This window comes from Lepidochelys olivacea, assembly GCF_965140295.1.
Source record: "Lepidochelys olivacea isolate rLepOli2 genome assembly, chromosome: 26".
Lineage (NCBI taxonomy): Eukaryota > Metazoa > Chordata > Testudines > Cheloniidae > Lepidochelys > Lepidochelys olivacea.
In genome coordinates, this window is record NC_140436.1 from 14,985,869 (window position 1) to 15,013,375 (window position 27,507).

Genomic DNA, 27,507 nt, shown 5'->3' on the forward strand with positions numbered 1-27,507 from the left:
TCTATTGGCCTTCTGGTGTGGGAGCCGTCCAGGGTCGCCGTTCAAAGCTTTTCCCGCCAACCCCAGGCAACGGAACGAAAGCGAGCGAGCCCCGTGCGACCCGGTGACACCAGGAGCGGGGGCTGCGGAGACTCGCTGACTCTCGCACGGCTCTTGGCGCTGCAGGGCCCCAGGAGGGAGCCGGGAGGTGGGGCCCGGCCGGCCTTGGCCATGTCACTTGCGATACAGCAGAAGTGGCCCCGCGTCTCCGTCTCTGGGCCTCCGATTGCGGGTGCCTTGAGCCTGACTGAGCCCCTCGGCCCCGGCCGGTTCTCCTGGCGGGCCGGGCCGGGCCGGGCCTCGCTCTCCCTCTGGCTGGCATCACGCCGGGTCTCCCAGCGCCCGTCTCGACTGAACCTCGCCCCCCCCCCCGGTATTGCCGCAGCACCTCGGGGTGCCGGCCGGGGGCAGCCCCGGGTGCAGGGCGCTGCACGCAGACGGGCCGGGGGCGGGTGCGAGGGGCTGGGGGGTGGGTGCGAGGGGGGGGCCAGCGCTGCGCGGGGGGGCCATGTGGGGGAGGCAGCGGGGAGGCCCATCCCCCCCCCCCACTGGCTCCTCCTCGCCTCTGGGCCTCTCTGCCCCCCCCTCGGGTGAGCGAGTGATGGACCTGCCGGGGGGCGGGTCACCCCAGCGGGGGGCGTGGCCAGCGGGCCTGTCCCCGCCCACCCTCCATCACGTGGCAGGGAGCCGCCCGCCCGGCCGAGCCGCGCTTCCCGGTCACGTGACGGGCGGAGCGGCGCCGACCGGTCACGTGAGGCAGCAGGGGCGCGGGCCGCGCTCACGTGCCCCGGAAGTCCCGCCCTGTTTCCGGCCATCTCCCGGAAGGAAGCTGCCGTCGGCGGGCGCCCGGCTCAGTCTGTCCGCTCGCGCCATGGCGTCAAGGTTACTGCGTGTGCGCGGCGCGCTGCGGGCCCTGCGCCGCCCCCCGCCCGGGCCGCTCCGCGCGCCCGGCCCCGCCCCCGCCCGCGGCCTGGCGGCTGGAGGTGGGTGAGCGCGCGCCGGGCCGGGGCCTCGCGGCGGGTCCCCCGGGGGCTGCCGGGTCAGAGCGGGCGGGGCTCCGCGGCCTGGGGCGCCCCCCCCCCGGGGCGACGGGGCGGCCCCGCCTCTGGCCGGCCGGCTCATGACCCCCCCCCCCCCCCCGAGAACAGCCCGAGCTCCCGGCCGGGCCCGGGGCTTGAGAGAGACTCGGTCGGCGGAATCGCTGGAGCCCGGGGCTGGCGGGGACTGGAGGGGGGCCGCGCGGCGGGGGCGGGGGGCTGGGAGCGAGGGCCCGGAGGGAGGGGCCCGCGGGGGAGGGGCCCGGAGGGGAGGCGGGGGGCTGGGAGCGGGGAAGGGGCCCGCAGGGGGAGCGGGGGCCCGGAGGGAGGCGGGGGAGGGGCCCGGAAGGGGGGCCGGGGGCGGGGGGCCGGGAGGGAGGCGGGGAGCGGGGGGCCCGGAGGGAGGCGGGGGAGGGGCCCGGAAGGGGGGCGGGGGGCCCGGAGGGAGGCGGGGGAGGGGCCCGGGAGGGGGGCGGGGGGCCGGGAGCGGGGGGCCCGGAGGGAGGCGGGGAGCGGGGGGCCCGGAGGGGGGGTGGGAGCGGGGGGCCCCCCTGGAGAGAGGTGGGGGAGGGGCCCGCAGGGGGGGTGGGAGTGGGGGGCCCCCCTGGAGAGAGGTGGGGGAGGGGCCCGCAGGGGGGCGCACGTGGCAGTGCCGATCTCTACCCCGCTCCCCTCGGTCGATGCGCCGTTTGGCTCCTGACGGTGAGGCCGTTCCCGGGGGTCCGGACAAGGGTCCTGGTGCCAGACCGGCTCAGCCCAAAGGTCCGTCCAGCCCCGTGTCCTGTCCGCCGGCAGCGGCCAGGGCCCGGCGCTTCAGAGGGAATGAACGGGGCAACTTCCGCTCCAGCTTCTGGCTCTCCGAGGTTTAGGGACACCCAGGGCACGGGGCTGCGTCCCTGCCCATCCTGGCTAATCCCCATCGGGGGACCTGTTCTCCGTGAACTTCTCCAACCTTTTCTTTAACCCTGTGATACTTCTGGCCTTCACAACAACATCCCCAGGCAAGGAGTTCCACGGGTTGACTGTGCGTTGGGTGAAGAAATACTTCCAGCAGATTTGTTTTAAATCTGCTGCCCCTTAATGTATCTGGGGCTCTGTACGCACTGCAGTCTGCGCTGGCAGACATTTTGTTGCTAATTTACACGGACCTGCATGGCGGTGGGTACGCACAGCGCTGCGTTGGCAGGAGAGCGTCTCCAGCCGACACAGCTGCTGCTGCTGCCCGTCGTCTTAGAGGGTCTGCACCAGCCATGACCGCGGCATAGCCACCGCTGTGAGCTCTGTGGTGTAGCCACAGCCTGGGTGACACCTGGTTCTTGTGTTAGGTGAAGGGGGAAATGACATTTCCCTAGTCACTTTCTCCTCCCCAGTCAGGATTTTATAGCCCTCTATCATATCCCCCGCTCAATCCACTCTTCTCCAAGTCCCAGTCTTCTTAATCTCTCCTCATACGGAAGCTTCCATACCCCTAATTTTTGTTGTCATTCTCTGTACCTTTTCCAGTTCCAGTGTATCTTTTTTTGAGATGGGGCGATTCATTACACACATTGAATCTATTTCCCCATGTTAAGTGTCCTCCCACCTTCTTGCCAACTGTCTCTATGGGCCACCTTGATCATCACTACAAGTTTTTTTTCTCAATTAGCCTTACTCCACCTTTGCATGTTCTCTGTGTGTGTGTGTATATATATGTGTGCGTGTATATTTTTTTTTACTATATGTTCTATTCGATGCATCCGATGAAGTGAGCTGTAGCTCACGAAAGCTTATGCTGAAATAAATTGGTTAGTCTCTAAGGTGCCACAAGTCCTCCTGTTCTTTTTGGAATAACATTGTTAGCTTTTTTTGATGGCTGCTGCACATTGAGTGGCTGTTTTCAGAGAACTATCCACAGTGACTCCAAGATCTTTCTTGAGCAGTAAGAGCTAATTTAGACCCCATCATTTTGTATGTAGAGTTGGGATGATTACTTTGTGCATTACTTTGCATTTATCAACATTGAATTTCATCTGCCATTTTGTTGCCCAGTCACCTGGTTTTGAGAGATCCTTGTGTAGCTCTTCTCAGTCTGCCTGGGACTTAACTATCTTGAGTAGAGCCTTCTCCTGTGTCACTGGTACCTACATGTACCACAACCACTGTCTACTCCCCAGCACTGCACATAGGCCTGTCTCAATGTCTTGAGAGAGCTGCACCCTTTACACCTGGGAGGCAAGTCCCGCTGCGATGCTCCCGGTCATCATAACCCAGCTAGATTTCTAATGATCAAATCCCTTGTTGCTATTTATTACCCATCTCTTTCGAATAACTGGGGGTCTCCTCAGTGTGAGAGGAGACAGTGACATGCCTGGAAGGAGGGTCCCAGCTATGGGATGGTTTCCCTCTGCTCCTGCCCGATGGTCTCCTGCCCTGGGACAACACCTCCCAAGCAGCACAGAGGTGTGCGTGGAGACCTGCTTGTGGGGTGGGAGGGATCCTGTCCATGACAAGAGGGTCATCACGCTCTGCTGTTGTCTTTATCTCCGATGCCCAGGTATCCCCAGCGACGAAGAGCAAGCGACAGGGCTGGAGAGGAAAGTCATGCAGGCCATGGAAAAGGGACAGGTGAGCAGAGCTACCCTGAAATGGGTCTCCTAATCCCAGTACCTTCCCACCGATACGCCATAGTCAGCCTCTTCTCTAACTCAGCTTCCTTCATCCACTGTTACCAAGCCGGTGAACCACTGCACCATCCTCTTCTTCCCCCCATGGTGCTCCTTACCTCCGGGGGGGGAGGGGCGGCCAGTCTCACTGTGCGACAGGCAGGTTAAATCACTGACAGCGTTTGGTGGAGTTTGGGGGTGCAGGGCTGGGGTTAGGCCATGAGGGGATCCTGGTTTTAGAATGACACAAGCTGAGCTAAGCAGGAGCTCTTCTGCCACCCATGTCCCTGGGGTAGCACCGTGCGGTGCCGAGTGGCATGGGAGCAGCTTCCCGAGTTGGGCTGGCGGTGCCGCTCCTGGGCGTGGGAGCAGAGCCAGGGCGCGGTGCTGGGGGATGTGGGCTGGTGGCCCAGTCAAAGCTCGGGTCTGAGGCAGAGGAAGGTGCAACAGCAGACCGCCTCCCTCACTCCCTGGCTGATGATCCTGCGCTCCCTGCAGGATCCCTACAACATCCTCCAACCAAAGCGCTATGCTGGGACCAAGGAGGATCCCAACCTGGTCCCCTCCATCTCCAGCAAGAGGATCGTGGGCTGCATCTGTGAGTGACGCGTCATCCAAGGCGGGGGGGACAGAGGCTCTGGGCTGACCAGTGAACTGCCTTCTTCAGGGCACCCTGTGTGGCAGGAGGGCCTGGCCCTGCGGTGCTGCAGGGGAAGTGGGGAGCTGGCTGCTGGGTTCGGACAAGGCTTCACTCTGGTTTCCAGGGCCAATGGCTGGGCCTCTGAGCAGCCTGGGGGTTCCAGCCTGCTCCCAGAGCTGTGGGAGCTGGGCCAGCTGGAGTCGGTGTTTCCTGGCCTGAGGGGAGGGAGTAAAAGCCAGGATGCCTGGGTCCTGTTCCTGACACCTGAGCGTGGCGGCCTGGCTTGGGGCCTGGAGTGGAGTGTGCCAGGAGGGCACGCTGCACTGCTGTGGGGGAGCCCATCTCCCTGATTAGCGGCTGCTGTCAGCCCCCATCCGGCCTGCTGATTAACAGCCCCGCACTCCACCCCGGTGACCTCAGACTGTCTAACCCCTTTCTCCCTGCCCAGGTGAAGAGGACAACAGCTGTGTGATCTGGTTCTGGCTGCACAAGGGGGAGCCCCAGCGCTGCCCCTCTTGCGGTGCCCATTACAAGCTGGTCCCCCACCATCTGCCGCACTGAGAGGGTGCCCTGACCCCCGTGGGACCATCTTGTCTCTGCTCTGTGGGACCCCAGGCCGAGCTGCTTGCTGCTTTACAATGTTGTGTTGTCTTGGAGCCAATAAAGAGTTGGTGTGTTAAAGGCGTTGCCTCTACCCATGTCTGGCCTGCTTCCTTAGCCCCAGTGTCCAGGCCAGCCTGCTGCTACGCTGGGCACCGGCTGGAGGGGCCCACTGGTGCTACTCTCCCCAACAACCTCCCTCTGACCTGCAGCGGGGCATCTCCTGTGCTGGCCTCAGTGGGGCACTCCCCCCCAGCTGCATTCACTCATGGCTCTGCCAGAGGGTAAAGTGAGGCTCTTGCTGTGTGCCCTGGGGAGCCCTGGGTGGTGTCGCTCAGCAGGGGGAAGAGCCAGCAAGGGCCACAGTGCAGCTGGCCCAGGCTGGAGAGAATCGTAGGGGAGATGCCAGGCTGCCAATCCCTGCCAGGGCGAGTGGAGCTGTCCCAGGCCCTGCAGTAGGAGCTAGGTGGTTTCCTGGGCTGAGGGCAGGAAGTAGGCTCAGGCATGTGCCCAGGGCCTGGTGTTCACAAAGCCCCATGCCAGAGTTTGCACCCAACCCACTACACCTGTTTCTGCCCCCTGGAGATGGGCTCCCAGAGGCAGGGAGCTTGGCCCCAGTGGGTGCTTGAGAGAGGAGACCCCAGCCCTGCTTTGGCTTGACACCTTGTGTGTAGCCTCCAGCAGAGCCCCTGCTCTAAGAGCAGCCCCTGCCCCCTGGGCACAGCCTTCCTCTTCAGACTGCCCTGCTTACAGCAGGGGGCAGCCACTGTGCCCAGCCCCCTGCAGCAGTGGGGAGGGGGGTGTGTGGCTGAGGGGAGTACTGCTGTGCCCTTCTTAGCCCCCCATGGCTCTCCAGCGCCTCGAGCAGGGCTAGGTATAGCTACCCAGTGGGCCCCGCACGGCTGCAGCGTGTCGCTCAGGGTAGTGTGCCCTGGGCACAGGTGAGCAGCAGCCCCTCACCCCAGAGCTTTGGGGGGGCCCCCCACTTGGCAGCAGCTGCTTGGACCCCAGAGACCTTCACCCACCCAGAGCTTGGCTCAGCAACCCAAGAGGAGGTTGCCCTCTTGTGGCAACTTTGACAGTCCCCAGGGATGCACAATGGGGACATTTTATGCACCCCGTCCGGCATAGCAATTCCCCCGTCCCCCTCTGCTGCTCAGCACAGCCCTGCTGGGGGCAGCAGGAGAGGGGCACGTAGCCCCTGCCAGTAGTTCTGCTTGCTGCCAAGACAAAGGGGCAGGGGGGAGGGATAAGGCCCTGGCCAGCACGCAGGAGAGCTGGGTGCAAGGCTCTGCTCTGCACCAGGCACAGCTGGGCCCTAGAACCACAAGCCCCCAGGGCTACTCCTCATCCAGCCCCCCTTGAGCCTGTGAACAAGACCCATCTCCAGCCAAACCAGCTCCTCTTACTTCCCCCGCTGAGCTGGGAGGAGGGGCTCTAGGACAGACACACAGGGCACGAGGGGTTAATTTATAATTATTACTATAATGAATTTACAAAAAAAAATACAGGCAACTGTGTTCAGTTTTGTACATTGCAGCCGGGCGTGGGCAGGGGCCTCCAGGGGGTCCGGGGCACCAGCAGCCGCTCAGCAGGGAGGTACCGGGAGAAGCCGAGATCCAGACACAGGCCACTAGCCTGGGGCAAGAGAGCCGAGCTCTGCCCCGCCAGGCACCCCACAGCCCCTCGCCTCGCGCTGGGGCAGGTGATTGAGTTGCTGCCCTTTAGGAAAAGTTCAGGGGTTCACCCCTTTCCAATCCAGGGTTGGTACTTGCCCCACAGGGCCAGGCACGCCACTGCCCCCAGGGCCCCAGAGACCCCCTCCAGGCACAAGGCAAGGGGCCATGGCTACCAGCGGCTGTGGTGTGGCTAATGCCGGGGGCTAGTGTAGCACCACGAGGCGGCTGCTCTCCAGGCTTTGATCACAGGGCTCTGGCGAGCTAGGGGCTGTGACTCCAAGGCTGCAGCCGGGGCCGGCAGCCACAGCCCTGCCTGGGCCAGAGCCAGCCGCACCCCAGCTCGCCTCCACAGTGGGAGGAATCTGCCCCCATTGGAAGGAGCTTGGCCCCAGCAGGGCCCGGAACGGGGGGGGCCGAGCCCACCCATCCTTGTGGCACCAGGGCTTTGCTCCAGGCCTCTGGGGGTGGCTCCCACCCCTCCTCAGCAGCAGGGGCTGAGGGCAGCCAGGGGGCGCTGGATCCATGTGCCCCAGGCAGGCTCTCCTAGGGCTTGAACTAGGAGCCCCATCTACCCTCAGGCCAAAGCCCAGCTCCCATGGGGTCGCTGCCCCCAGATGCCCTGGCTGGGCTTCCAACGATCACTAAGCAGGCTAGGGCACTCTGGCCCCATCACACAAAGCCCCCGGCCACAGGGGCTCTGAAGGCCCCAAGGGGTCGAGGGCTGAGGCTGCCAGCCTCCCCACAGGTGCGGCCAGGGCAGCAGGGATCAAGGCCCTGGGGGCCGTGTGCGCGTAGATGAGCGGCTCGGAGGGGTCCAGCTGAAGGGGGGAGCGAGGGGGCTGACGAGGCCCCGGGAGCGGGGCTGGTGCTAGCAGCCCTGGATTGGAAAGGGGTAACGGGAGGACACGCCCCCAGCTGCCCGCTGGCCCCACACCCTAGAACGTCTTGCGGTGGATGGCCCGCGCCCCGTCCTCCTCGTACTCCTTCTTGGACACCCACATCTTCTTGAAGGTGTCCAGCGAGGCCAGGATGGAGCCGCTGCAGGGGAGAGCCAGAGTCACCAGGGGCTGGAGGCACATGCCCCCGCCTCCCCCCAGCCCTGCGGGGACAGGGCCCAACCAGCCCCCGACCCACAGGGGGCAGAGGGGCTTGCCCCCCCCCCCTCTGGACAGAGCAAGTCTGCCCTGGGCCCAGCACGGCTCCCTCCCCCAGTCAGGGCTTCTCCTGGTCCCTGGGCCACGCAGAGGGCACCCACGCCAGGGGCCCCTCCCGCAGCGGCACTGGAGAAGTCTCCCCTTCCCACAGCGGGCCAGGCGGGTCCCAGAGCAGGGGGCCAGGCCCTGGGGCAGCCACTCACCCGATCCACGTGGAGTACAGCCGCTCCTGCGGGGCAGAGATCTGGAAGGAAGCAGAGGGTCAGCCCGGAGCCCAGCCTGCAACAGACCCCCCCCCCCCCCAGGAATGGGGCTCAGCGCCCAGCTGACAGGTCTGCCCTGCTGTGCACACCCCCCATCACACAGCCCTACCAGGGCACCCCATCCTTGGGCCCACCCTGATCACGGGGGGATTCCCTCGAAGCCCCCTCCCTCCCCCCAGATCCAGGGGGCAGCGCCTCAGGACAGTTCCCAGCATGGCCCAGGAGGCTGAAGTCGCTCGGGGACGTGCAGGGAGCCGGGAGAGCAGCAATGAGCTGTGCCCAGGGGGCAGGACTGGCCCAGGCAGGAGGGTCCCAGGCTGTGGAGCAGGCAGGGGGTTGGACCCAGGGCAGTTTGCGCCATGCACACCGTAGCTTTGTGCCCTGGGGGAAGCAGCGGTGCCCGGGTAATCACAGCAGGAGGGGCTGGGCATGAGGGAGGGGATCCCAGGGGAAAGGGGTGCTGGGGGGGCCCCTGGGCATTGCCAATCCTCACCTTAATTTTGACATCTTTTGGGGCGAGTTTCTTCACCTCGCTGAGCAGCCGGTCCCCAAACCCTGAAGGGGGAACACGGGCGTGAACCCAGCTGCCTCAGAGAGAGCCCCCAACCTGCCCCCACCCCACAGGGGTCCCCATGCAGCAGCTGGAAAGCTGGGCGCTAGGGCGCTACCCTATGGCCCTGGGGGAGCGGCATGGCAGCCCCTGGCTTCAGGTACCAACCTGGCCTCCCCAGGGACGAGGAACCAGGCAGCTGCGGGGGGACTGGCGAGAGTTACGCCTCCTGCTGCCTCCCACAGGGAATTACCCCGTTCGCGGCCTCGCCCCAGGGCTGCACAGCTGGGGCCTAGGGGTGAGGCTCCCGGAACACAGGCCGGGTCTGGGGGCAGGAGGGGGCTCCCCACCCCCAGGAGCTGAGCTGTGTGTCCGCCTGGAATGGGGGCTGAGCGCTCTGCTCAGCAGTCAGCACTAGGCCACGCTGCCCAGCAGAGGCTACCCCGAGGAGCCAGCTGGCCCACCCGCTTTCCACGCCGATTGCCCAGCGCTTGATGAGAGCCCAGCTCCAAACTGGCCAGCGCCACCCCAGTGTGCAGAGACCCCAGGCAGGGTAAGGGGCCTTGACAGATTCCACCCGGGAGCGCCAGGCACTATGGGAGGAGGGGCGTGGCCGGACCATTGCGTGGCCAGTCGCAGGCACAAGCTCAGGGAGTCCCAAGCTGAGGTGAGAGTGCCCTCTAGTGGGCAGAGCTGGGTCCTGACCTGGGGGAGCACATGACTCAGTTTCCCCTCTGGATGCTGAGGGGTTCCCTGCCTCCCCTAGGGACTGAGGGATCATCACTGCTGGGAAAGGCAGGGGGTGTCGGGGCCCTCCCACCATGCTATCTGAGCTCACAGGGGAGCAGGGGGGACGCTTCCCGGGGGGCCCTGATGACATCCTGCCTCCATGGGGCAGAGCTTGTGAGGTCATCAGAGACCCCACCCTCCTGGCTGCGCTGTCCCTAGCCAAAGGGTCAGGAGAGTTGGAGCCAGTTGCTCACTAGACGTGCGGAACGGATCCTTCTCAGCCCTGCTGGACGCTCTGGGAGGCCCCCACCCCCATCAAAATCCCTCAGCGGGGCAGAGGATCCACAGCACCCCCCCAGTCCCGAAGCAGGGGCCTCGCCCCAAAACCCTCCAATTACAGCAGGGGCAGCAGGGGAGCGGCATCGGCAGAGGCTCAGCCCGAGGGTCAGGAAGGAATTGCCCCCCTGCCTTGGAGGGCCGAGAGGGTCAGGGGACCCCTGCCACTGATGGCCAAGGCGCCAGGCTGGCCAGGCCACGGGCCGTGACCAGCCCCCGGGCGCCGTGCTGTCTGGGCCGGGGGAGGGAGAGCCCGGCTTGGCCCACGCAGAGAGGGCAGGGCGCCGTGGCCATACCTTTGAAGAGCGTGGAGCCGCCGGACAGCACGATGTTGGCGAAGAGTGTCCGCCGCAGGTCCAGGTCGGATTTCTGGATGGCAAAGGCCAGGACCTCATGGATCCCCTCACTCTCGTCCCCCACCAGGTCTGGCTGGAAGAGCAGCTCAGGGGCTCGGAAGCGGGCCGGGCCCACCTGCCAGAGAGCAACGTTAGTCCCGCGCCGCAGGGTAATGGGGCTGCGACTCTGGGCTCTCACCGGCTCCTACATCTCTGCCTTGGCTGCCCCAGGATCCATGGAGCCAGCCCCCAGGGAGAAGCTCTGCTCCCCGAGACACGGAGCACCGCGTGCCCAGGACACCACACCGCCTAGCCCCAGCCGCCAAGCCAGGCCCGGCTCCCGCAGGCCCCACACACAATCCACCGAACCCAGCCCCAGGCAAGGGGAGCTCCCGGCCAGCCAGCGACCGGAGCCACCAGGGCACAGAGATCTCCCGACACTTACCTCCAGCGTGCTCCCGTCTGGCAGGCTATAGTGTACCTTCTCCGTCTCCAGCGCCTCGTCCTTCTGGGGGTTAATGGACAGGTAGCAGGCCCGCTGTGCCGGGGGAGAGCAGGTGAGCGGCCGGTCCAGGACTTCCCTGCCCCCCTCCCCGCCCCAGCCATGAGGCTCAGACCTGAGCCGGCAGGAACCCCAGCCTCCGTGTCACGACTGGGGCACAGACAGGCAGGGTCTTGCCCCAGGACCCCCAGCAGGGCAGGTCTGAAAGCTCCAGCACTGGGCTAGCCCTCCGGCCACCCGGCAGCGCTCAGCACGGAGAGCGAGATGGAGAGCAGCGCAGCCTGCAGCGAGGCCCAGCCCCAGGGCAGCTCCCTGGCTCCCCCCGTACCTCCTTTATCATCTTGACCACCTCGAACTCGGCCGAGGTGTGGAAGTCGTAGCCCTCCTTGCGCAGCAGCAGGCGGAGGTAGCGTGAGACGTCCCGCCCGGCCACGTCCACCCGCATGATGGAGTGTGGCATGGCGAAGCCCTCGTAGATGGGCACCGCGTGCGTGACGCCGTCCCCCGCGTCCAGCACCACCCCCGTCGTGCGGCCGGTGGCGTAGCTGGAGCAGAGGGAGACACCAGGAGCCCATGAGCTCGGCCCCGCCGGCGCTTTGCGATCCCCAGAAAGCGCCCGGCACGGTGGCGTACGTCAGATCGCCCCTTGCAGCCCGAGAGCGCCGAGACAGCACAGGCCCGGCGAGGCCCGGCTTCATCCCCCCACCAAGGGGCAGCCACCTCTGGGGAGCGACGGAGCAACTACCGAGCAGCACCCAGCCACGCGGCGCCGGCAGGCCGTTCAGGAGCCCGGATTAACTGCCGTGGCAGAGGGTCGGTCCCAAGACGCTGCGGATTCTGGGCTGCTTCCAAACCATCCGGCAGGGCACACGCCCTGCTCCCTGCCGCCCAGCGCCCCCATCACCAGGTCAGGACCCAGCTCTGCCCACTAGAGGGTGGGGGCCGGTACTGCCTGTGAGAGGAGAGCACCCCGGTGTTCCCGAGGGCTCCCCAAGTGCTGCAGGGGGGCAGGGCCCGGTACTCACAGGCTGAGGACGGCCTGCATGGAGATGAAAAGCGCTGGAACGTTGAAGGTCTCGAAGAAAACCTCAGCCGCCTTCTCGCGGTTCTTGCAGGGGTTTAGGGGGGCTTCCGTCAGGAGAACCGGGTGCTGGGGGGCAGGACACCCAGTTAGCAGAGACGGGGCTCCCGTGGGACAGGAGTCACCCCCAGGCTTGGTCCACAGCCACCCCCCCCACCTTCCCTGCTGCCCAGGGAAGCGCCTCGTGGCCAGGCCTGGGCATGGGGTGCCAATGCTCCGGAGTCTGGGACCAGGTGGACCCACCTGGCAGAGTGAGCCCAGGTCAGCAGGGGGCCGGAGCCGCTCTCCTGCAGGTTGGCAACTCAAACCCAGCCCAGACGTGGGGGCTGAATTCATCTCCCCACAGTCACTCAGTGCCTGGGTGATGCGAGCTGGGGGGGGGTCTCAGCCCAGGTGTCCAAGTCGCCACCCCCCATTGCACTAGGTAGCCCTGGCCATTGATCCAGGCAGCCAGGCAAAGGACAGAGGAGAGAGACTGAACTTGAGGGGGTGTGGGGAGAGAGCTAGGCCCCTCCAGGGCTGGGGGACAATGGCAGGGAAGCTGGGCCGGGTGCCAACTGGGTCGTGCTCACTCCGGGGCGGGGAGTCCAGCACGAGGCTCACGCTAAGGGGACTGTGTAGGGTGGATGGCCCCATGCCCCCCAGCACCCCACTGGGGTTCAGCTCAGGTCCCGGGGACAGTCCCTGCCCAGCCCCGGCTGGGACAGGTCTCATGTCTATCCTCAGCCGCCCCAGCTGCGTCCACCCCAGAGACTCAGCCCTGGGCTGCCAGCAAGACACGTGATGGGGAGACACCCCCTGGGGATCTGGCCGTCCCGCAGCCCGTTACCTCCTCGGAGAAGGTCTGCAGCTGGTCTTTGGAGTACACGTACTGCCAGATCCTCTCCATGTCGTTCCAGTCCCGGACGATGCCGTGCTCCATGGGGTAGCGGATGGACAGCAGGCCCCGGTGCTCCTGCCGGCAGAGGGAGCGAGCAGACCCGGGTCACGACACACCTGAAGCGGGATGCCAAGGCAGAGGCCTCCCTGGCAGCACAGCGCCCCCTAGTGCCACCCTGGGGCATCGGGGCCAGCCCTGACTGAGGGGAGAGCGCCCCACTGAGCCCCCCGAGTGCTGCCCTGGGGCATCGGGGCCAGCCCTGACTGAGGGGAGAGCGCCCCACTGAGCCCCCCGCCAGCACAGCACCCCCGAGTGCTGCCCTGGGGCATCGGGGCCAGCCCTGACTGAGGGGAGAGCGCCCCACTGAGCCCCCCGAGTGCTGCCCTGGGGCATCGGGGCCAGCCCTGACTGAGGGGAGAGCGCCCCACTGAGCCCCCCGCCAGCACAGCACCCCCGAGTGCTGCCCTGGGGCACCGGGGCCAGCCCTGACTGAGGGGAGAGCGCCCCACTGAGCCCCCCAGCAGCACAGCACCCCCGAGTGCTGCCCTGGGGCATCGGGGCCAGCCCTGACTGAGGGGGAGAGCGCCCCACTGAGCCCCCCCAGCAGCACAGCACCCCCGAGTGCTGCCCTGGGGCATCGGGGCCAGCCCTGACTGAGGGGAGAGCGCCCCACTGAGCCCCCCGAGTGCTGCCCTGGGGCATCGGGGCCAGCCCTGACTGAGGGGAGAGCGCCCCACTGAGCCCCCCCAGCAGCACAGCACCCCCGAGTGCTGCCCTGGGGCATCGGGGCCAGCCCTGACTGAGGGGAGAGCGCCCCACTGAGCCCCCCGCCAGCACAGCACCCCCGAGTGCTGCCCTGGGGCACCGGGGCCAGCCCTGACTGAGGGGAGAGCGCCCCACTGAGCCCCCCAGCAGCACAGCACCCCCGAGTGCTGCCCTGGGGCATCGGGGCCAGCCCTGACTGAGGGGAGAGCGCCCCACTGAGCCCCCCAGCAGCACAGCACCCCCGAGTGCTGCCCTGGGGTCGGCACTGACGCTGAGCCACCACCGCACTCCCGCTAAGGGACACAAGCCCTGTCCCAGTCTGGCGTGGGTGGTGAGGCCGGGTGTGGGTGTCCTGGAAGACAAACCCACCGGAGTCACTCTCCAGGCCGGGCAGCACCCCCGGTTCAGGCCGCAGGGGAAGGCAGGCTGGCCAGGGTGAGCCCAATGGGACGCACTGTCTGCACAGCTCCCACAATGCACCTGGCCGCTGTAGACTGCGGCGAGTGCTTGGGGAACTGGAACCTTTGCCCCCAGCAGCTGCCAGCTGGAGATGCCCCCTGCCTGTTCAACCTGTGTCTGAAGCCGGGGGGGGGGGGAGGGGGGCTGAGAGCCCCCAAGAGGCCGGAAGGGGCTGGGCTGCACATTTACCTCTGCTTTGGGGCCGATGAAGAGATCCCCCTCCAGCGCCCCCGCCATGACCCGGACGTGCTTTGGGCGCCCCACACTGGCGAGAGAGAGAGAACCAGTTAGTGGGGCTGCAGCTCACATGGTCCCCATCTACCCACCCCCGCCCCCACCCGCCCCAAGGGGAGGAGATGGGCCTCGCTGTTGCACTTGTGGGGCCAGAGAAGTCAAGGAGCCAACAGACCCCACCCCCAACTCTGGGGGGCAGATCAGCCAGGGTGGGGCAGGGGAGGGGGTGAAACAGACGAGCCCCGGCCTAGGCGGGGGTGGCTGGTGTCCTGCCAGTGTCAGACAGGGGGAGCAGCATCCCAGGGATGACACCGGCTCACAGGCACCCAAGCAGGCCTGGCCCTTGGGGCCAGCCCAGCCCTCCTGAGCCACCCTGGCAGGCGCGCCCCTTCTGGGGGAGCTCTGATCCTGCCTGGGGTGAGGGAGCCCAGCAGGCCCCGGGGGCCCAGAACAAGGCCAGAGCTGTGCAGAGACTGTGACACCCCTCGGCCCCGGAGCGGCTAGTCCCCTCCACGGGAGCAGAGCCTGGCAAGGGATGTTTCCAGCATTTAGTTGCAATGGGGGGACCTCAGGCTTGGTGCGTGAGATGTGTCAGGTTCCCGGAGGCGGAGAGGGGCTGGACAACTGCAGTCAAAGCCTAACACGTCCTGGCTCTGCTCCAGCACCGCCCCGGGGGGCACTGCATGTCCCTCCCGCGCCACACCCCGGTTCTGGGCACAGCCCCCCGCTGGCAGGGCGTGGCCAGAAGTGGCCCACACAGAGTTCTGGGCCAGGAAGCCGAGGGCAGGGCGGCAGGCGGCTCCCCTCACAGGGGCCCTGATCTGACCCAGCCTGGGCGAGAATCCCAGGAGGCCCAGCTCAGGATGCTGGTGGAGACGACTCACCGTAACACACCAGCTCTTTCCGACACAGCCCCGTGCTGGGCGGCAGACAAGCAAAGGCATCGGGGGGAAGTGCTGAGAGCCCGACTAGGGGCACAGCCATAGCTCTGCTGACACATCCGTCCGCGGAGATCCCCACTCAGCTCTCGAGGGAGGGGCTAGGATGCCCCACCCCCCAGGTTTTAGGGCCTGATGCTGCTCCCGCTGCCTTTGCTGGAGTCTGTGGTGTGACCCCGCCGTGGATCACTCGCCTGGCGCGGGGATAATGGCCAGACGCTGCCAGCAGAACCCCCATCCGGGCGGAGATACTCACTAGTTCGGGAAGCAGTATTTCGGGATCTGGTCGCCAGCAAAGCCAGCCTTGACAACCCCGGAACCCTGGGGAACACACAAACAGCTGTTAATAAACCCCTTTCTGTGCACCCAGCTCAGCCATCATGGGTCCCAAGACCTGTGAACGGGGACCCCCAGGGTACGGCCGGCCCAGGGGTCAGAGCGCTCGCCCGCCGCTTGGGAGCTCTGGGCCCAACTCCCAGCTCCGCCAGAGGCTCCCTGCATGTCCCCGAACAAGGCCTTTATTCTCCCTGGGTCTCCGCTGGAGAACAGCCCGGCCTGCAGGCGTGTGAGGAGGAACACATCCGAGATCTGAGGCACTCAGCTACCACACTGATAGCGCCTAGCAGCCCTTCCGCTCGTTAGAGCTGAAGCTAATGATGTTTCTCCATCCAGGCAGGCTGCTTTGGTCACTTCCCTCCTGCTCCTAGTCAGTTTAACTTCTGTGGCTCAGGGACCACAGCAGGATCCCGCAGCCCCTGGGTCACCCCTTGTGACGCTTCTCGGGGCTCCCCGAGGTGCCTCACCACCCCCTGCTCACAGCAGGAGGGAGCCTGGCTGTGCCCACCAGGGGAAACCCCCTGGAGGACACCCCAAACCTTGTTCCACTGGCCCGCCCGGTCCCTTGTCCCCATGGCACCCCCATGGCACAGCAAGCTGCTGCCTCCCTGGAAGCTGGGCCCACAGCACTGGTGGGCCCTAGTCCAACCCCCGCCTTGCACGAGGCTTCACCGTGTCTCTGGGAAAACCAAACTGAGGCTAGTTAACAGAGCCTGAGCTAGAAAGTCCCAGAGAAGCCAGTGTAAGGGGCTGGAAACTAGAGCTGAATTACGTGTTCTCCTTCACCGGTAACCTCCAGCCCACACCATCCATCTACCCAAAACCCTGTACGCCAGGGCTCGGCATCAGACGAATCCCTGCCCTGTGCCCCAGGTAGCCAGACAAGAAAGGGATTCTGATGAGCTGGGTTCACATAATAGAGCAGACCCCCAGACTGTGAGGAGGGGGAGGATGAGCCCCTGGCCGCAGGGGAGGCCCCCCTGCTGCTGTACAGCTCCTGGGGCAGCCCCGGGGACCCTCGGCAGCTCCAGTCACAGGAGTGAGTGAGTGGGGCTGTGATGGTGGGGCTGCAGTGGGCTCCCTGCACGGCTGGCGATGCCTGTCCTTGCAGGCATAGGGTAGGCTGTAGTCTTGGTGGGTCTCCGTTCTGCCCCACACCTTGTGCCTACAGGGCTCAGGTGCCACTGACCCTGCGGCAGCCCAGGAAGCCCTCGGCAGCCCTGCTGTCACAGGAACGAGTGAGGGGGGCCAAGCAGAGACCCCCAGCCAGGACTGAGAGGAGGAGGCAGATATGGCCCATGAGACCCGGCTCTCCAGTTGATCCAAATGCTTGTTTAAAACCCATAAGCTAAATGGATACTCTCGGGCTCAGTCGTCCCAAGTCTGTCCACGGGCAGTTGTCATGTTGTCAGTGACCAGAAGAAGAGCCCTAAGTCCTGATGGGCCTGGTAACATTCCTTCCCCTCTGCAGTGCCAACCACTCCAGCAACGCACTTTCCCAGTAGGCGGGTCAGTCGCTATTCTCACTTCCCAAATGGAGAAACTGAGGCACTGAGAGGGGAAGCGACACACCCAAGGTCACATGGAATCAGTGGCGGAACCAGGAGTAGAATCCTCTAAGTGCCAAGAACATAAGAGCGGCCAGACTGGGTCAGACCAATGATCCATCTAGTCCAGTATCCTGATGAGTGGCCAGTGCCAGATGCTGCAGAGGGAATGACCAGAACAGGCAATCAGCAAGTGATCCATCCCATCATCCAGTCCCAGCTTCTGGCAGCCAGAAGCCTAGGAACACCCAGAGCTTGGGGTTGTATCCCTGCCCATCCTGGCTAATAGCCATTGATGGACCTATCACCCATGAATGTATCTAGTTCTTTTCTGAACCCAGTTATAGTCTTGGCCTTCACAACATCCTCTGGCAGGCAGTTCCACAGGTGGACTGTGCGTTGTGTGAAGAAATGCTTCCTTATGTTTGTTTTAATTTATGCCTGTTAATTTAATTGGTGACCCCTGGTTCGTGTGTTACGGGAAGGAGTAAACAAGCAAAGACCACCCCTGCCCCACTGAGGGGGTCCCACCAGTGGAGCTGGCTAAGGACAGAGGTTTTCTGCAGCTGCAGCCCCGGGGCTGGCTGCACCCACCCGCCCGGAGGAAGACAAACCCCACAGCACACTTCCTGGAAGCCAAGCCTGTGCTGAAACTCCCTTTGAATGAGGAGGTTAAGCTGAATGTTGCGTCTCAGCAGCAGCCGCTGCAAAACGCTACTGTAAACTCAGCAGCCACCTCTCTCCTGCCAACCTCCCAGGAACGGCTCCAAAATCCATCTCTGGCTCGCCCGCTTCTCCTTGCCCCATTACAAACGATTCACAGCATGAGCAAGCAAGAACTCTTCCCCAGCCACACCCTGTCCCTACACACGCACAGTGCAAATCCAGCTGTCTGACACCTTCTGGGAACAGGAACACAGGGAGAGCCACACTTCCAAAGCAAATCAGCCAGAGTTAGCCTGCTCTGTGTCCCTGCTGTCACATGCAAAGGAGAAACCAGGCACATGGTATGCTACAGGCAAGGAAGTCTTCACCCCACCCAGGTGACATGGGAACGTCAGAGGACTTTGTTTGACATATACAAGTTTGCCACCCTGTCTTGTAGCACCAGGTGTCATAGAAGACCTAAGGATTAGATGCTTTAGATTAAGGCTTGGCTGGCTCTAAACACCCGATGCATTGTAACCCAGAGCATTGGGATCCACAGAGGCAGAAGATCAAATGACAGCTTCTCCAAGGCAGCGTGCAGCTGGGTCTCCAGAGCTGCAGATCCAGTGGCCCACAGACTCCGAAGCGAGGACACATCAGTGCTTGCTGCTCCGAAAGCCTGGCCAGATTTCTCTCGCCAAATTCCGCAACTGAAACGCGCCACAGACTCTGACCCGGTGCGGCTCTGGGGAGCCGCACACAGCAAAGAGCTGCTCGCAGCAGGAAAGCAGAGGCCATTCAAAAAGAGAGGATGGTTCTAAGCCAAGGGACCCGCCACACTGAAGTGAGAGAACTGGACGGAAAAGTTAGCTCAGCGTAATCAACTATTCAGCAGCAAGAAGAAATGGCCCCGAGGCTTGACAGGACAGGGAGGAGGGTGTTACACTGCCACAGGGCAAGCCCCCCGTCCCCCAACCAGAGGCTGAATGCTTCGGGAGGCCAGGGGGAGCAGCGTGGGCAGAAAGCCCTGGCCCCCCGGCTGTGGCTGAGGGGCTCTTAGAGATCTGTGGAATGGGGTATTTCGAGAGGCAAGCAGGGGTGCGGCCTGGGGGAGGCGATGGGGCCTCCTGTGTAGTGAGCCCTGCACCAAGGCCTTGGCGAGTCTGTAGGGCAGAAGCAGCATTTTGCTTTGGGGTCTGAGCGGCGACATGGCCAGGCCTTTCCGTGCAAGGCGCTGTACGCGACAGGGGTCGGGCCACCAACGTGCTGCCGGCGCAGACCGGAGAGCGGCAGGAGAGTGGTTAACGCCAGGGGCTTCAGGTGGGGCCAGCTGGGTCGCAGCCGCCTGGCGCTCCCCGCGCTGGGGAACCCCCCCGAGCCCCTTCCAGCGCAGCCACACCAGGCCCCTCCCCCATCCACAGTCCCTGCCCCAGAGACCCTGCGAGTCCACAGGCGGCGGGGCGGGGCAGGGCGCGTCCGATGGGGCAGGGCCCCGGGGGGGGGGGGCGTCCAGACATGCTCAGAGCCTCCCAGTCCTCCCGCATCGTGCCCCAGCGACCCCCCCAGGCCCTGCCCCACCCCCAGGGCCTGACCCCCCCAGCCCTGCCCCTCCCCGCTCCACCCCCCAGGCCCTGACACCCCCCCCCGGCCCTGCCCCACCCCCAGGCCCTGCCCCTCCCCGCTCCACCCCCCCGGCCCTGCCCCACCCCCAGGCCCTGACCCCCCCCGGCCCTGCCCCTCCCCGCTCCACCCCCCAGGCCCTGACCCCCAGGCCCTGCCCCTCCCCGCTCCACCCCCCCGGCCCTGCCCCACCCCCAGGCCCTGACCCCCCCCGGCCCTGCCCCTCCCCGCTCCACCCCCCAGGCCCTGACCCCCACCGGCCCTGCCCCCCAGGCCCTGCCCCTCCCCGCTCCACCCCCCCGGCCCTGCCCCACCCCCAGGCCCTGACCCCCACCGGCCCTGCCCCCCAGGCCCTGCCCCTCCCCGCTCCACCCCCCCGGCCCTGCCCCACCCCCAGGCCCTGACCCCCCCCGGCCCTGCCCCTCCCCGCTCCACCCCCCAGGCCCTGACCCCCACCGGCCCTGCCCCCCAGGCCCTGCCCCTCCCCGCTCCACCCCCCCGGCCCTGCCCCACCCCCAGGGCCTGACCCCCCCGGCCCTGCCCCTTCCCGCTCCACCCCCCCGGCCCTGCCCCACGGGGCCCCCAGGTCACTCGCAAGCCCCCCCCAGGCTGCCCCCCCCGGCTCACGTTGTCGATGACCACGGGCTGGTTGGCGATGATGTCGTAGGACTCCATGGCGGGGCCGGGCCGGGGCGGGGCGGGGCGGGGCGGGGCGGCGCCGCCGGGCGGGGGACGCGGCTCCGGGCTCGGCTCAGTCACACTCGACGCTGCAGCCCCGCAACCACCCACCCTGCGCAACCGAACCGGCCCTCGGGAGCCGCGCAAGGGGCGGGACCCCGCGCAGCCAATCAGCGCCTCTCTTGGGCCCGAGTGACAGGCGGAAGCCGAAGCAGACCGCGGGAGAGGCGGGGCGACAGGTTTGACAGCCGTCCAATGGGACGCGGCGGCGGGGGCGGGCCTTCCGCATCAAGCCTGGTTGCCCGGCGCAGGGAGGGTGACGTCATGGCCCCGCTCTTAAGGGGCCAGTGCGCGGTTCCCGCCCCTCCCCGCCGGCTTGGAGAGTGGGGAAGGGGGAGAGCGCGGAGGCGTTTGCGCATGTGCGACCCACCCCCCCCTCCACCTCTTCCCCGCCTACACCCACCCCTGGGTGGCAGGAGCCGCTGTCCCGTTGCATTGTGGGTATCGGGTCAGGGTCAGGGTCCTGAGCCGGGTCCGGGGTCTGTGCCCGGCTCGCGGGGTGCATGGGCTAATGGCCGGATCCCCATGGCAGGAGGTGGGGGAGGGGCCGTGGCCTGCCAGGGGCAGGGGGTCCGACTAGATGATCATGATGGTCCCCTCTGACCCCACCTCCCCGCACATCAGGGAGCCTTTCTGTTCCATATTTGTACAGCCCCTGGCATGACGGGGCCCTGCTCCATGCCTGTCCCCGGCCACGCCTGGGCACCACAGCGAGACAAACCAATTCTAGTAACTGGCTGAGCAAAGCAAGGCCCTACACCTCTTCACCGCCTGACCCCAACAGCTATGTGGTGTTCCTGTGCTCTGTTAAACGTCTGTTGTGTTCCACTCTAGAGGTGGCTGCATTTCAGTATATCGGTTGGAACACAATATAGAAATATAAGCTACTGTTCTAATACCTTCAGCGAAAGGGCAAAGCCTGGAAACACCAGCTGGGTCTCTGTTTATTTTCTAGGCGGATCCATAGGTGAGGATTAATCCTAGAGCGTAGACAGCAGAGAACTTTCCTGTGCTGGTCCTGGGGGGATGGGACCTCGTGTCTCTTCGATCATTTCTCTTCTGATTCCTCATCCCAGACTTGCATGTCCTCCTTCCTGGAGCAAGAGATCACTGGATGCCCCGAGAGGCTGCAGCGCTGATGGCCTGGGAAGTCCATGGTAGTTTCACAGGAAGGCCTCGGTCCTGCAAGCTCCTCCAAGTTCTCAGGATCGGGGCCTAACCTGGGAAAGTCTTTCAAAGTGTCATGGGATAGAAAGGAATCTCTGGGAGCTCAGGATCAAGTTTCCAGCACACCTTTCTCCATCCCATAATGCCATCCAGAGCTCATAGTTTTTGCACTTTTTTTAGAAATCCCGCAAACCTGCGTGGCACGTCTCGCTGTCCGCCATCTCGACAGAAGACTTTGCTAGCCTTGGGAAACCCTGGATGCTCACTTCTGGCTTTGCAGACCCACAGGACGTCCCGCACCAACGGGGGCCGTGACGCTGTCTTCCAGGACTGTTTGCGGGGGATGTTGTGAGAAACAGTTCAAGCCGTGGGTGGTGTTCATAGCGGGCCCGGAAATTGAGCACCGATGGGTGGGATCGTGGTGTAATGCAGGCTTGGGATGTGGCTGCAGAAGTTTCGGGTGCGAAAGGCCTGGACCGGGTGCATGGGCTCCAAGGGAAGTCCATGGCGGTTTTTGCCATCAAGCCCCATGTTGCTTTCAGCCGGTGATACAAACAGGCGATGTTTGCGCCAGGTGGCCATTCCAGCCAGGACGGGCCTCCCTGGCACAAACCTGGCACTTTAGGGGCAGTGTAGCCTAAGGGATAGTGCACTGAGCTGGGCCTGGGGAGCGCAGGCTTCTGGGTCAAACTCTGCCACCTGGCCTGCTGTGTGGCCATGGCCAAATCGTAGCCCTCGTCGTGCCTCAGTTTCCCCATCTGCAAAATGGGCATAAAGCTGCTGACCGAGGAGAGCTGTATGATGGCACCCCCAGAAGAGCCAGCTGCGATTAACCCTCCTACCGGGGGCCTCTAGACGGGCGGGGCTGTGCGCGCCCTGCCCGGGCCGGACCCGGGACTGGGCTCCGCACCCCTGGGCCTGTTCACGACCAGGCAGCGCCGGGCCCTGGGTCTGCGGGGCGGGCTCAAGGCTGCGGAACCGCCCCAGGGCCGGGCCAAGCTCCGCCAGGGCCGGGAGCGGAGCGAGGCGCAGCGGAGCGGCCGGGGGGAGCCGGAGCCGGGACCGGGACCGGGACCCGATCCAGCCAAGTTCGGCGCAGGGGCCGCGCCCCGCGGATCGCGGCTGGCTGCGCGCTCGCTCGGGCCGGGGGCCGGCGATGGCCGGGCCCCGGGGCCGCCCGGGGGTGTGACCGGCCCGCCCGCCATGGCCGAGCCGGCCGAGGAGAGGTGAGCGCTGGGGGGGTCCCCGGCCCGAACCCCCCCCTCCCCCCGGGCCGGAGCCGAACCGAATCCCCCGGTCCGAACCCTCCCTCCCCCCGGCCCGAACCGCCCCTCCCCCCGGGCCGAACGCCCCGCCCCCGGGCCGGGGCCGAACCAAATCCCCCGGTACGAACCCCCCTCTCCCCCCGGCCCGAATCGCCCCTCCCCCCGGGCCGGAGCCAAACCGAATCCCCCGGCCCGAACTCCCCCCTCCCCCCGGGCCGGAGCCAAACCGAATCCCCCGGCCCGAACCCCCCCCTCCCCCCGGGCCGGAGCCGAACCGAATCCCCCGGCCCGAACCCCCCCCTCCCCCCGGGCCGGAGCCGAACCGAATCCCCCGGCCCGAACCCCCCCCTCCCCCCGGGCCGGAGCCGAACCGAATCCCCCGGCCCGAACCCCCCCCTCCCCCCGGGCCGGAGCCGAACCGAATCCCCCGGCCCGAACCCCCCCCTCCCCCCGGGCCGGAGCCGAGCCGACCCCCCCGGCCCGAACCCCCCCTCCCCCCGGGCCGGAGCCGAGCCGACCCCCCCGGGCCGAACGCCCCCCCCGCCCCCGGGCCGGAGCCGAACCAAATTCCCCGGTCCGAACCCCCCTCTCCCCCCGGCCCGAACCGCCCCTCCCCCCGGGCCGGAGCCGAGCCGAACCCCCCCCGGGCCGACCCCCCCTCCCCCCGGGCCGAACCCCCCTCCCCCCGGGCCGGAGCTGACCCGATCCCCCCCGTCCCGAACGCCCCCCCTCTCCCCCGGGCTGGAGCCGAACCGACCCCCCCCCCGCCCGAACGCCCCCCCTCCCCCCAGGCCGGAGCCGAACCGACCCCCCCCGGCCCGAACGCCCCCCCTCCCCCAGGCCGGAGCCAAACCGACCCCCCCGGCCCGTCCCGAACGCCCCCCCTCTCCCCCGGGCCGGAGCCGAACCGACCCCCCGTCCCGTCCCGAACGCCCCCCCTCTCCCCCGGGCCGGAGCCGACCCGAACCCCTCCCCCCGGGAACGCCCCGCGGGTTTCCCCTCCCGCCGCCTCCCTCTTTGGCCTGGCTCTGGGGGCGCTTGGGAGGCGGCTGGGTCCCGGCGGCCCTGCGCTGAGCCTGGGCCCGGAGGGGGGACGGGATCCGGATGGGGGTGGGACTGGAGAAGGGTGCTGGGGCAGGGGACCCGGCAGTTCAGGGGTGCTGGGTCCCCTAGGGATCCCCCTGCCTGGGGTGGGGTGGCCCAGAGTTCGGCCCTGCCACCCGCGGGGCACTGCGGTGCCCGGGGGCGCCCGGGGCCCTGACGGGCTCTCTGCTCTCCAGGCACTGCTGGGTCTGCTTCGCCACGGAGCGCGAGGACCGGGCCGCCGAGTGGGTCTGCCCCTGCCGCTGCAAAGGCTCCACCAAATGGATCCACCAGGCCTGCCTGCAGCGCTGGCTGGACGAGAAGCAGAAGGGCAACAGCACGGGCAGCGTGAGCTGCCCGCAGTGCGGCACTGAATACCGCATCGTCTTCCCCAAGCTGGGTGAGCCCGGCGGGGCCCGTCCGGGCCTTGCTTTGCCTGGGAGCGCGGGGTCGCTGGGGTCAATGCGGGGCAGCGTGGAGGGGTCTGGGGAGGCTTTGCCTGGAGCATAGAGGTTGGCGCAGTGCCCTGCCCTGGCATGTCCCTGGCTCCTGACCTTGTGCTCCACCCACTAGCCTGTGATATGGGCCGGGGGAAATTCCTGGCCTGGGGGGAAAGGCTGAGAGCCCTGGGATCCTCCCCGTGAGCGGGTGGGGGCCCGCTGGAGTCTCCCCCGCGGCCGGCTGGGCCAGGGAACACGGGGGGTGTACATGGCGTGGCCTGAGTTTCTGATCTCCCTGCAGGGCCCCTGGTCTATTTCCTCCACCAGGCAGACCGGATCCTGTCCAGAGCCAGCCCCTTCGCCATGGCCGGCATCGTGGTGGGAACGGTGTACTGGTCGGCTGTCACCTATGGGGCCGTCACGGTGATGCAGGTAACGTGTTGGGGGGCCCCGAAGGGGGCCCGAGCTGAGCCGGGGCTGCTGCTTCCGCCAGGCTCCGCAACAGAGGCAATGGGGTGACTGCTCCAGTGGGAGCTGCCGGGTGCCAGGCTGGCTGCGGCAGGGCACGGCTGGGGCCATGGAGGAAGCTGGCGCTGCTGGGAATTGCCCTGTGACCCCAGCCTGAGAGGGCCCATGCCCCGTGCTGCGGGGTGCGGCCGGCCCAGCCAGCACGGGGAGCCCCGCTCTCGGCGCGGGCTCTGAGCTGCCTCCTCCCCCGGCTGCAGGTGGTTGGCCATAAGAAGGGGCTGGATGTGATGGAGCGGGCGGACCCCCTCTTCCTGCTCATGGGGCTGCCCACCATCCCCGTCATGCTGGTGCTGGGCAGGCTGATCCGCTGGGAGGACTACGTGCTGCGCGTTTGGCGGAAGTATGCCAGCAAGCTGCAGGCCCTGCAGGCCCTGGTGCCAGGTGAGGGGCATCGCCGCCGGGGGCGGGCGGCTTGGCGGGGATGGCCTGGGGCTGCTCTGGGGCTGCCCTGGGTGGGGCCGGTGGGTGGGCAGGTTGGTGCGGGGTGGGCATGGTTGCCAGTGAGCCGAGACAGGGGCGGGCTGGCAGCGAAGGGGGCAGAGCTGTGGGGGGAGGGGAAGCTGGGCAGTAGCGCCATCAGCGGGTGGCCTGGCGGGGGGAGGAGAGACCGTGACGAGGGGCAGAGCGCTGGGGGGGGTGGGGGACAGACACTGGGGCAGAGGCGGGTGGTGTGGGGAGCGGTTCAGGTCTGAGCCCCCTGGCCAGGTGGCAGTGACCAATCGCTGCCTCAGTTTCCCCTTCCTTCCCATTTCCCCAGGGATTGGGCGCCCGGTGGCCCCGGGGCCGCTGGCTGAGTCCCGCCCCCAGAGCGACCACACGTCCCTCTCGCGCTCGCTGTGCGGGGCCCTGGTGTTTCCTACCATCGCCAGCCTGGTGGGCAGGCTCCTCTTCCGGCGGGTGGACTCCAGCCTGCAGCGCACCATCCTGGTGAGTCCGGGGCCGGGCTGTGCCAGCCACTGCGGGGTGCCCAAGGTGCGGCTTGCGGCCTGTCGCGCCTGGAGCTGGAGACTCCTGGCCTGAGAACCCCGGGCCCAGGGAGTCCGAGCTGGGAAACCTCGGCGGTCTGTGATCTGCTCGCTGCCGTGGAAATGGCAGGCCAGCCTGGCACTGCTGCCCACACTGTGCTCGTGGGAGCACCGGTGCTGCGGGGCGGGAGTGAGGGGCACCGGCAGAGCTGGGGGGAGCTGGGGCTGGGCTAGCAGGGGGCTGCGGGTCGGGAGTGAGGGGCACTGGCAGAGCTGGGGGGAGCTGGGGCTGCGGGTCGGGAGTGAGGGGCACCGGCAGAGCTGGGGGGAGCCGGGGCTGCGGGTCGGGAGTGAGGGGCACCGGCAGAGCTGGGGGGCGCCCCTGTCTCTGGTGCTCAGTGGGGGGCGGCAGCTGGCTGGGGGGCTGTGCTGCTAGGGTTTGCCCAGAGCCATGGGACTGGCACAGCAGCTGGCTTCATCTCCGCCCCTCCTCCGCAGGGCGGCATCACCTTTGTGGCCATCAAGGGGGTGCTGAAAGTCTACTTCAGGCAGCAGCAGTTCCTGCTCCAGGCCGACCGGCGCATCCTCGACTACCTGGAGCCGGGCCTGGAGCGGGGCCCCGTGCCCCCGGACGAGGACAGCGGCACCGAGGGCAACCTCAGCTAGGCCTGGAGCCTGGCCCCTGCCCCCTGCCCGCAGCTCCTTGGCCTGTCGGGCTGTGCCCTGCAGTCACAGCAGGGGGGCAGAGCCTTGCCCTGGGGCCCCCCGGCGGGAGGCTGTCTCCTGTCTCCCACGCCTGGCCCTGCCCCCTTTATAAATAGCCACTGGAAATACAACCCTTGTTTGAATGGCGCAGGGTGTGTCTGGGCGTCGTTCCTGGGAGCGGTTCTCCCTGATGCTGTGTGACTTGATCCTCTGCCCGTCTCCCCCAGGCGTGCGGAGCTGGGAGCATTGCCAAGGGGGCTACCCTGGGAGCCCGGCCCCTCAGTGGCCCCTGGCTGCTTCTGGCCTGGGAGAGCTGTGAGCGGCTGGCCCCCGGGGCATGCAGCCTGCACTTGGCCTGACAGCCCCCACCCTCGCTGCTCTGCTGCCCATCCCCAGAGCTCCCTGGCGAGGGGGCACCAAGGTGTCGGCTGCAGCTTATTTATCCTTCTGCCAGCTGAGCTGCTGCCTCCTGCCTGGCCTGGGTGGGGCAGCTGCTGCCAGACCAAACCTCAGCCCCCTTGGCTGGCTCAGCTCAGGGCACAGCTGGAATTTCTTTAAGACTTGGGGTCCCGCCAGCTTGGTACCCGGCTCTGGGACACTGTCTGCAGCTGGTCCCCAGAGGGACACGCCCCAAAGAAGCAGGTGCCCATCACCTCTCCGCGTCCCTGGTACTTGTCAAGCCCCCGTCCCCGCAGTGTCTGGGCACCTGGCACTCAGTCCGGTTATCCACAGGGCTGTCGCCCCGCTTTGCCGAAGGCCACATGGGCACTTCCTGCGGCCGGGAGGGGTTTTCTCCTCCACCTCCCTGAGCGGGGACAGAGCCGTCCCCGGCTCCCCAGCTCCACAGAGCGGGGGGAGGGCGGGGGGGCTCCGCCCTGCGGTGTGAAGTTTTCACCCCCCTGTAGCCAAGCTCCCTGGGGCCTGGGGTGGAGCAGGGATCATACCTGGGGCTTGACTCCCACGGCCCCTGCGGCTGATGCAGGCCTGAGCCTGGATTGTCCTGGTGCCCGTGATTTTGGGTTGTGCCTTTCCCGGGTGCTTTTCGGCTCCTTGGCTGCGGCTCGAGAGGTGCCACAACCGCTCGCTACGCTGGCCGCCACGTTACCCCCGGGGATCCCCCGGCATTTCTCCCCGGATCCCCCAGCTGGATCGAGCGTGAGCCGGGGCGCTGGAGCTGGGAACAGCCCCCGGCAGCTGCCCACGGGCAAGCTGCAGGGGGGCAGCAGGTGAATGGGCTGAGCTCCCTTGGCGCCCCCTGGAGGTGGGTCGCATCCATGCGAGGCAGTGTCGTCTGGGGCCGGGGGAGACTTCCTGGGGGCTTGGAGCAACCCAGCCTGGGCGCCTGGCCCAGAGAGCCCGGCAGGGAGCAGCTGCCAGGCTGTTCTGCCGGGGGCGCTGGTGAGCGGGGTACAAAGGGCTTTGCTGGCCAATGAGGGCGGGGGGTGGCAGTGTGCCTCACCAGGCTGTGTTTGGGGCCCGAGCCCACGGGCCACGCGTCAGTCCTGGCCCAGGGCAGGGTGCCCCAGCACGGTGCCCTCTCCCAGGGCGGGCAGGACTTTTAATCCCTTTGGGGAAGCATCGCTGGCGGCTCCTGGAGATCAC

At 66.8% G+C, this 27,507-nt stretch overlaps 3 protein-coding genes across 4 annotated transcripts; 2 read left to right on the forward strand and 1 right to left on the reverse strand.

The window, feature by feature from the left end:
* Nucleotides 1-865: 865 nt before the first annotated feature.
* COX5B (cytochrome c oxidase subunit 5B) lies at nucleotides 866-5,052 on the forward strand. Its single transcript, XM_084614927.1, has 4 exons — nucleotides 866-1,022; nucleotides 3,610-3,680; nucleotides 4,217-4,316; nucleotides 4,807-5,052. Exons 1-4 carry the CDS (start codon nucleotides 911-913, stop codon nucleotides 4,917-4,919), a joined length of 396 nt encoding a protein of 131 aa, XP_084471053.1. The 5' UTR covers nucleotides 866-910; the 3' UTR covers nucleotides 4,920-5,052.
* Nucleotides 5,053-6,423: 1,371 nt separating this feature from the next.
* Nucleotides 6,424-19,794, reverse strand: LOC311513367 (beta-centractin). The gene is made up of 11 exons (XM_084615137.1): nucleotides 19,642-19,794; nucleotides 15,120-15,184; nucleotides 13,881-13,956; nucleotides 12,417-12,542; nucleotides 11,532-11,656; nucleotides 10,835-11,051; nucleotides 10,450-10,542; nucleotides 9,966-10,140; nucleotides 8,548-8,609; nucleotides 7,995-8,035; nucleotides 6,424-7,675 (listed from the first exon to the last, which is right to left on the reverse strand). The coding sequence occupies exons 1-11, from the start codon at nucleotides 19,687-19,689 to the stop codon at nucleotides 7,573-7,575; spliced, it is 1,131 nt and encodes a 376-aa protein (XP_084471263.1). The 5' UTR covers nucleotides 19,690-19,794; the 3' UTR covers nucleotides 6,424-7,572.
* Nucleotides 19,795-20,150: 356 nt separating this feature from the next.
* Nucleotides 20,151-26,053, forward strand: LOC311513377 (E3 ubiquitin-protein ligase MARCHF5-like). Of its 2 annotated transcripts, XM_084615163.1 has the most exons (7): nucleotides 20,151-20,189; nucleotides 21,100-21,267; nucleotides 23,465-23,667; nucleotides 24,009-24,139; nucleotides 24,433-24,616; nucleotides 24,993-25,162; nucleotides 25,699-26,053. In XM_084615163.1, exons 2-7 carry the CDS (start codon nucleotides 21,263-21,265, stop codon nucleotides 25,864-25,866), a joined length of 861 nt encoding a protein of 286 aa, XP_084471289.1. In that variant the 5' UTR covers nucleotides 20,151-20,189; nucleotides 21,100-21,262; the 3' UTR covers nucleotides 25,867-26,053. The 2 variants fall into 2 exon arrangements, with proteins under 2 accessions (XP_084471289.1, XP_084471288.1); XM_084615162.1 differs by lacking the exons at nucleotides 20,151-20,189; nucleotides 21,100-21,267 and adding an exon at nucleotides 21,800-22,145.
* The last annotated feature ends 1,454 nt before the right edge of the window (nucleotides 26,054-27,507 follow it).

Bases quoted from the DNA above. Each gene is read 5' to 3' on its own strand.
- COX5B (XM_084614927.1), top strand. From the start codon at position 911: ATGGCGTCAAGGTTACTGCGTGTGCGCGGCGCGCTGCGGGCCCTGCGC. The intron at 1,023-3,609 runs GTGGGTGAGCGC...TCCGATGCCCAG, and splicing joins CCGCGGCCTGGCGGCTGGAG to GTATCCCCAGCGACGAAGAG. The intron at 4,317-4,806 runs GTGAGTGACGCG...CTCCCTGCCCAG, and splicing joins GAGGATCGTGGGCTGCATCT to GTGAAGAGGACAACAGCTGT.
- LOC311513367 (XM_084615137.1), bottom strand. From the start codon at position 19,689: ATGGAGTCCTACGACATCATCGCCAACCAGCCCGTGGTCATCGACAAC. The intron at 15,185-19,641 runs GTGAGCCGGGGG...TGTGTTCCCCAG, and splicing joins AGCCCGTGGTCATCGACAAC to GGTTCCGGGGTTGTCAAGGC. The intron at 10,141-10,449 runs GTAAGTGTCGGG...GCTCTCTGGCAG, and splicing joins CAGACGGGAGCACGCTGGAG to GTGGGCCCGGCCCGCTTCCG.
- LOC311513377 (XM_084615162.1), top strand. From the start codon at position 22,123: ATGGCCGAGCCGGCCGAGGAGAG. The intron at 23,668-24,008 runs GTGAGCCCGGCG...ATCTCCCTGCAG, and splicing joins CATCGTCTTCCCCAAGCTGG to GGCCCCTGGTCTATTTCCTC. The intron at 24,617-24,992 runs GTGAGGGGCATC...CCATTTCCCCAG, and splicing joins CCTGCAGGCCCTGGTGCCAG to GGATTGGGCGCCCGGTGGCC.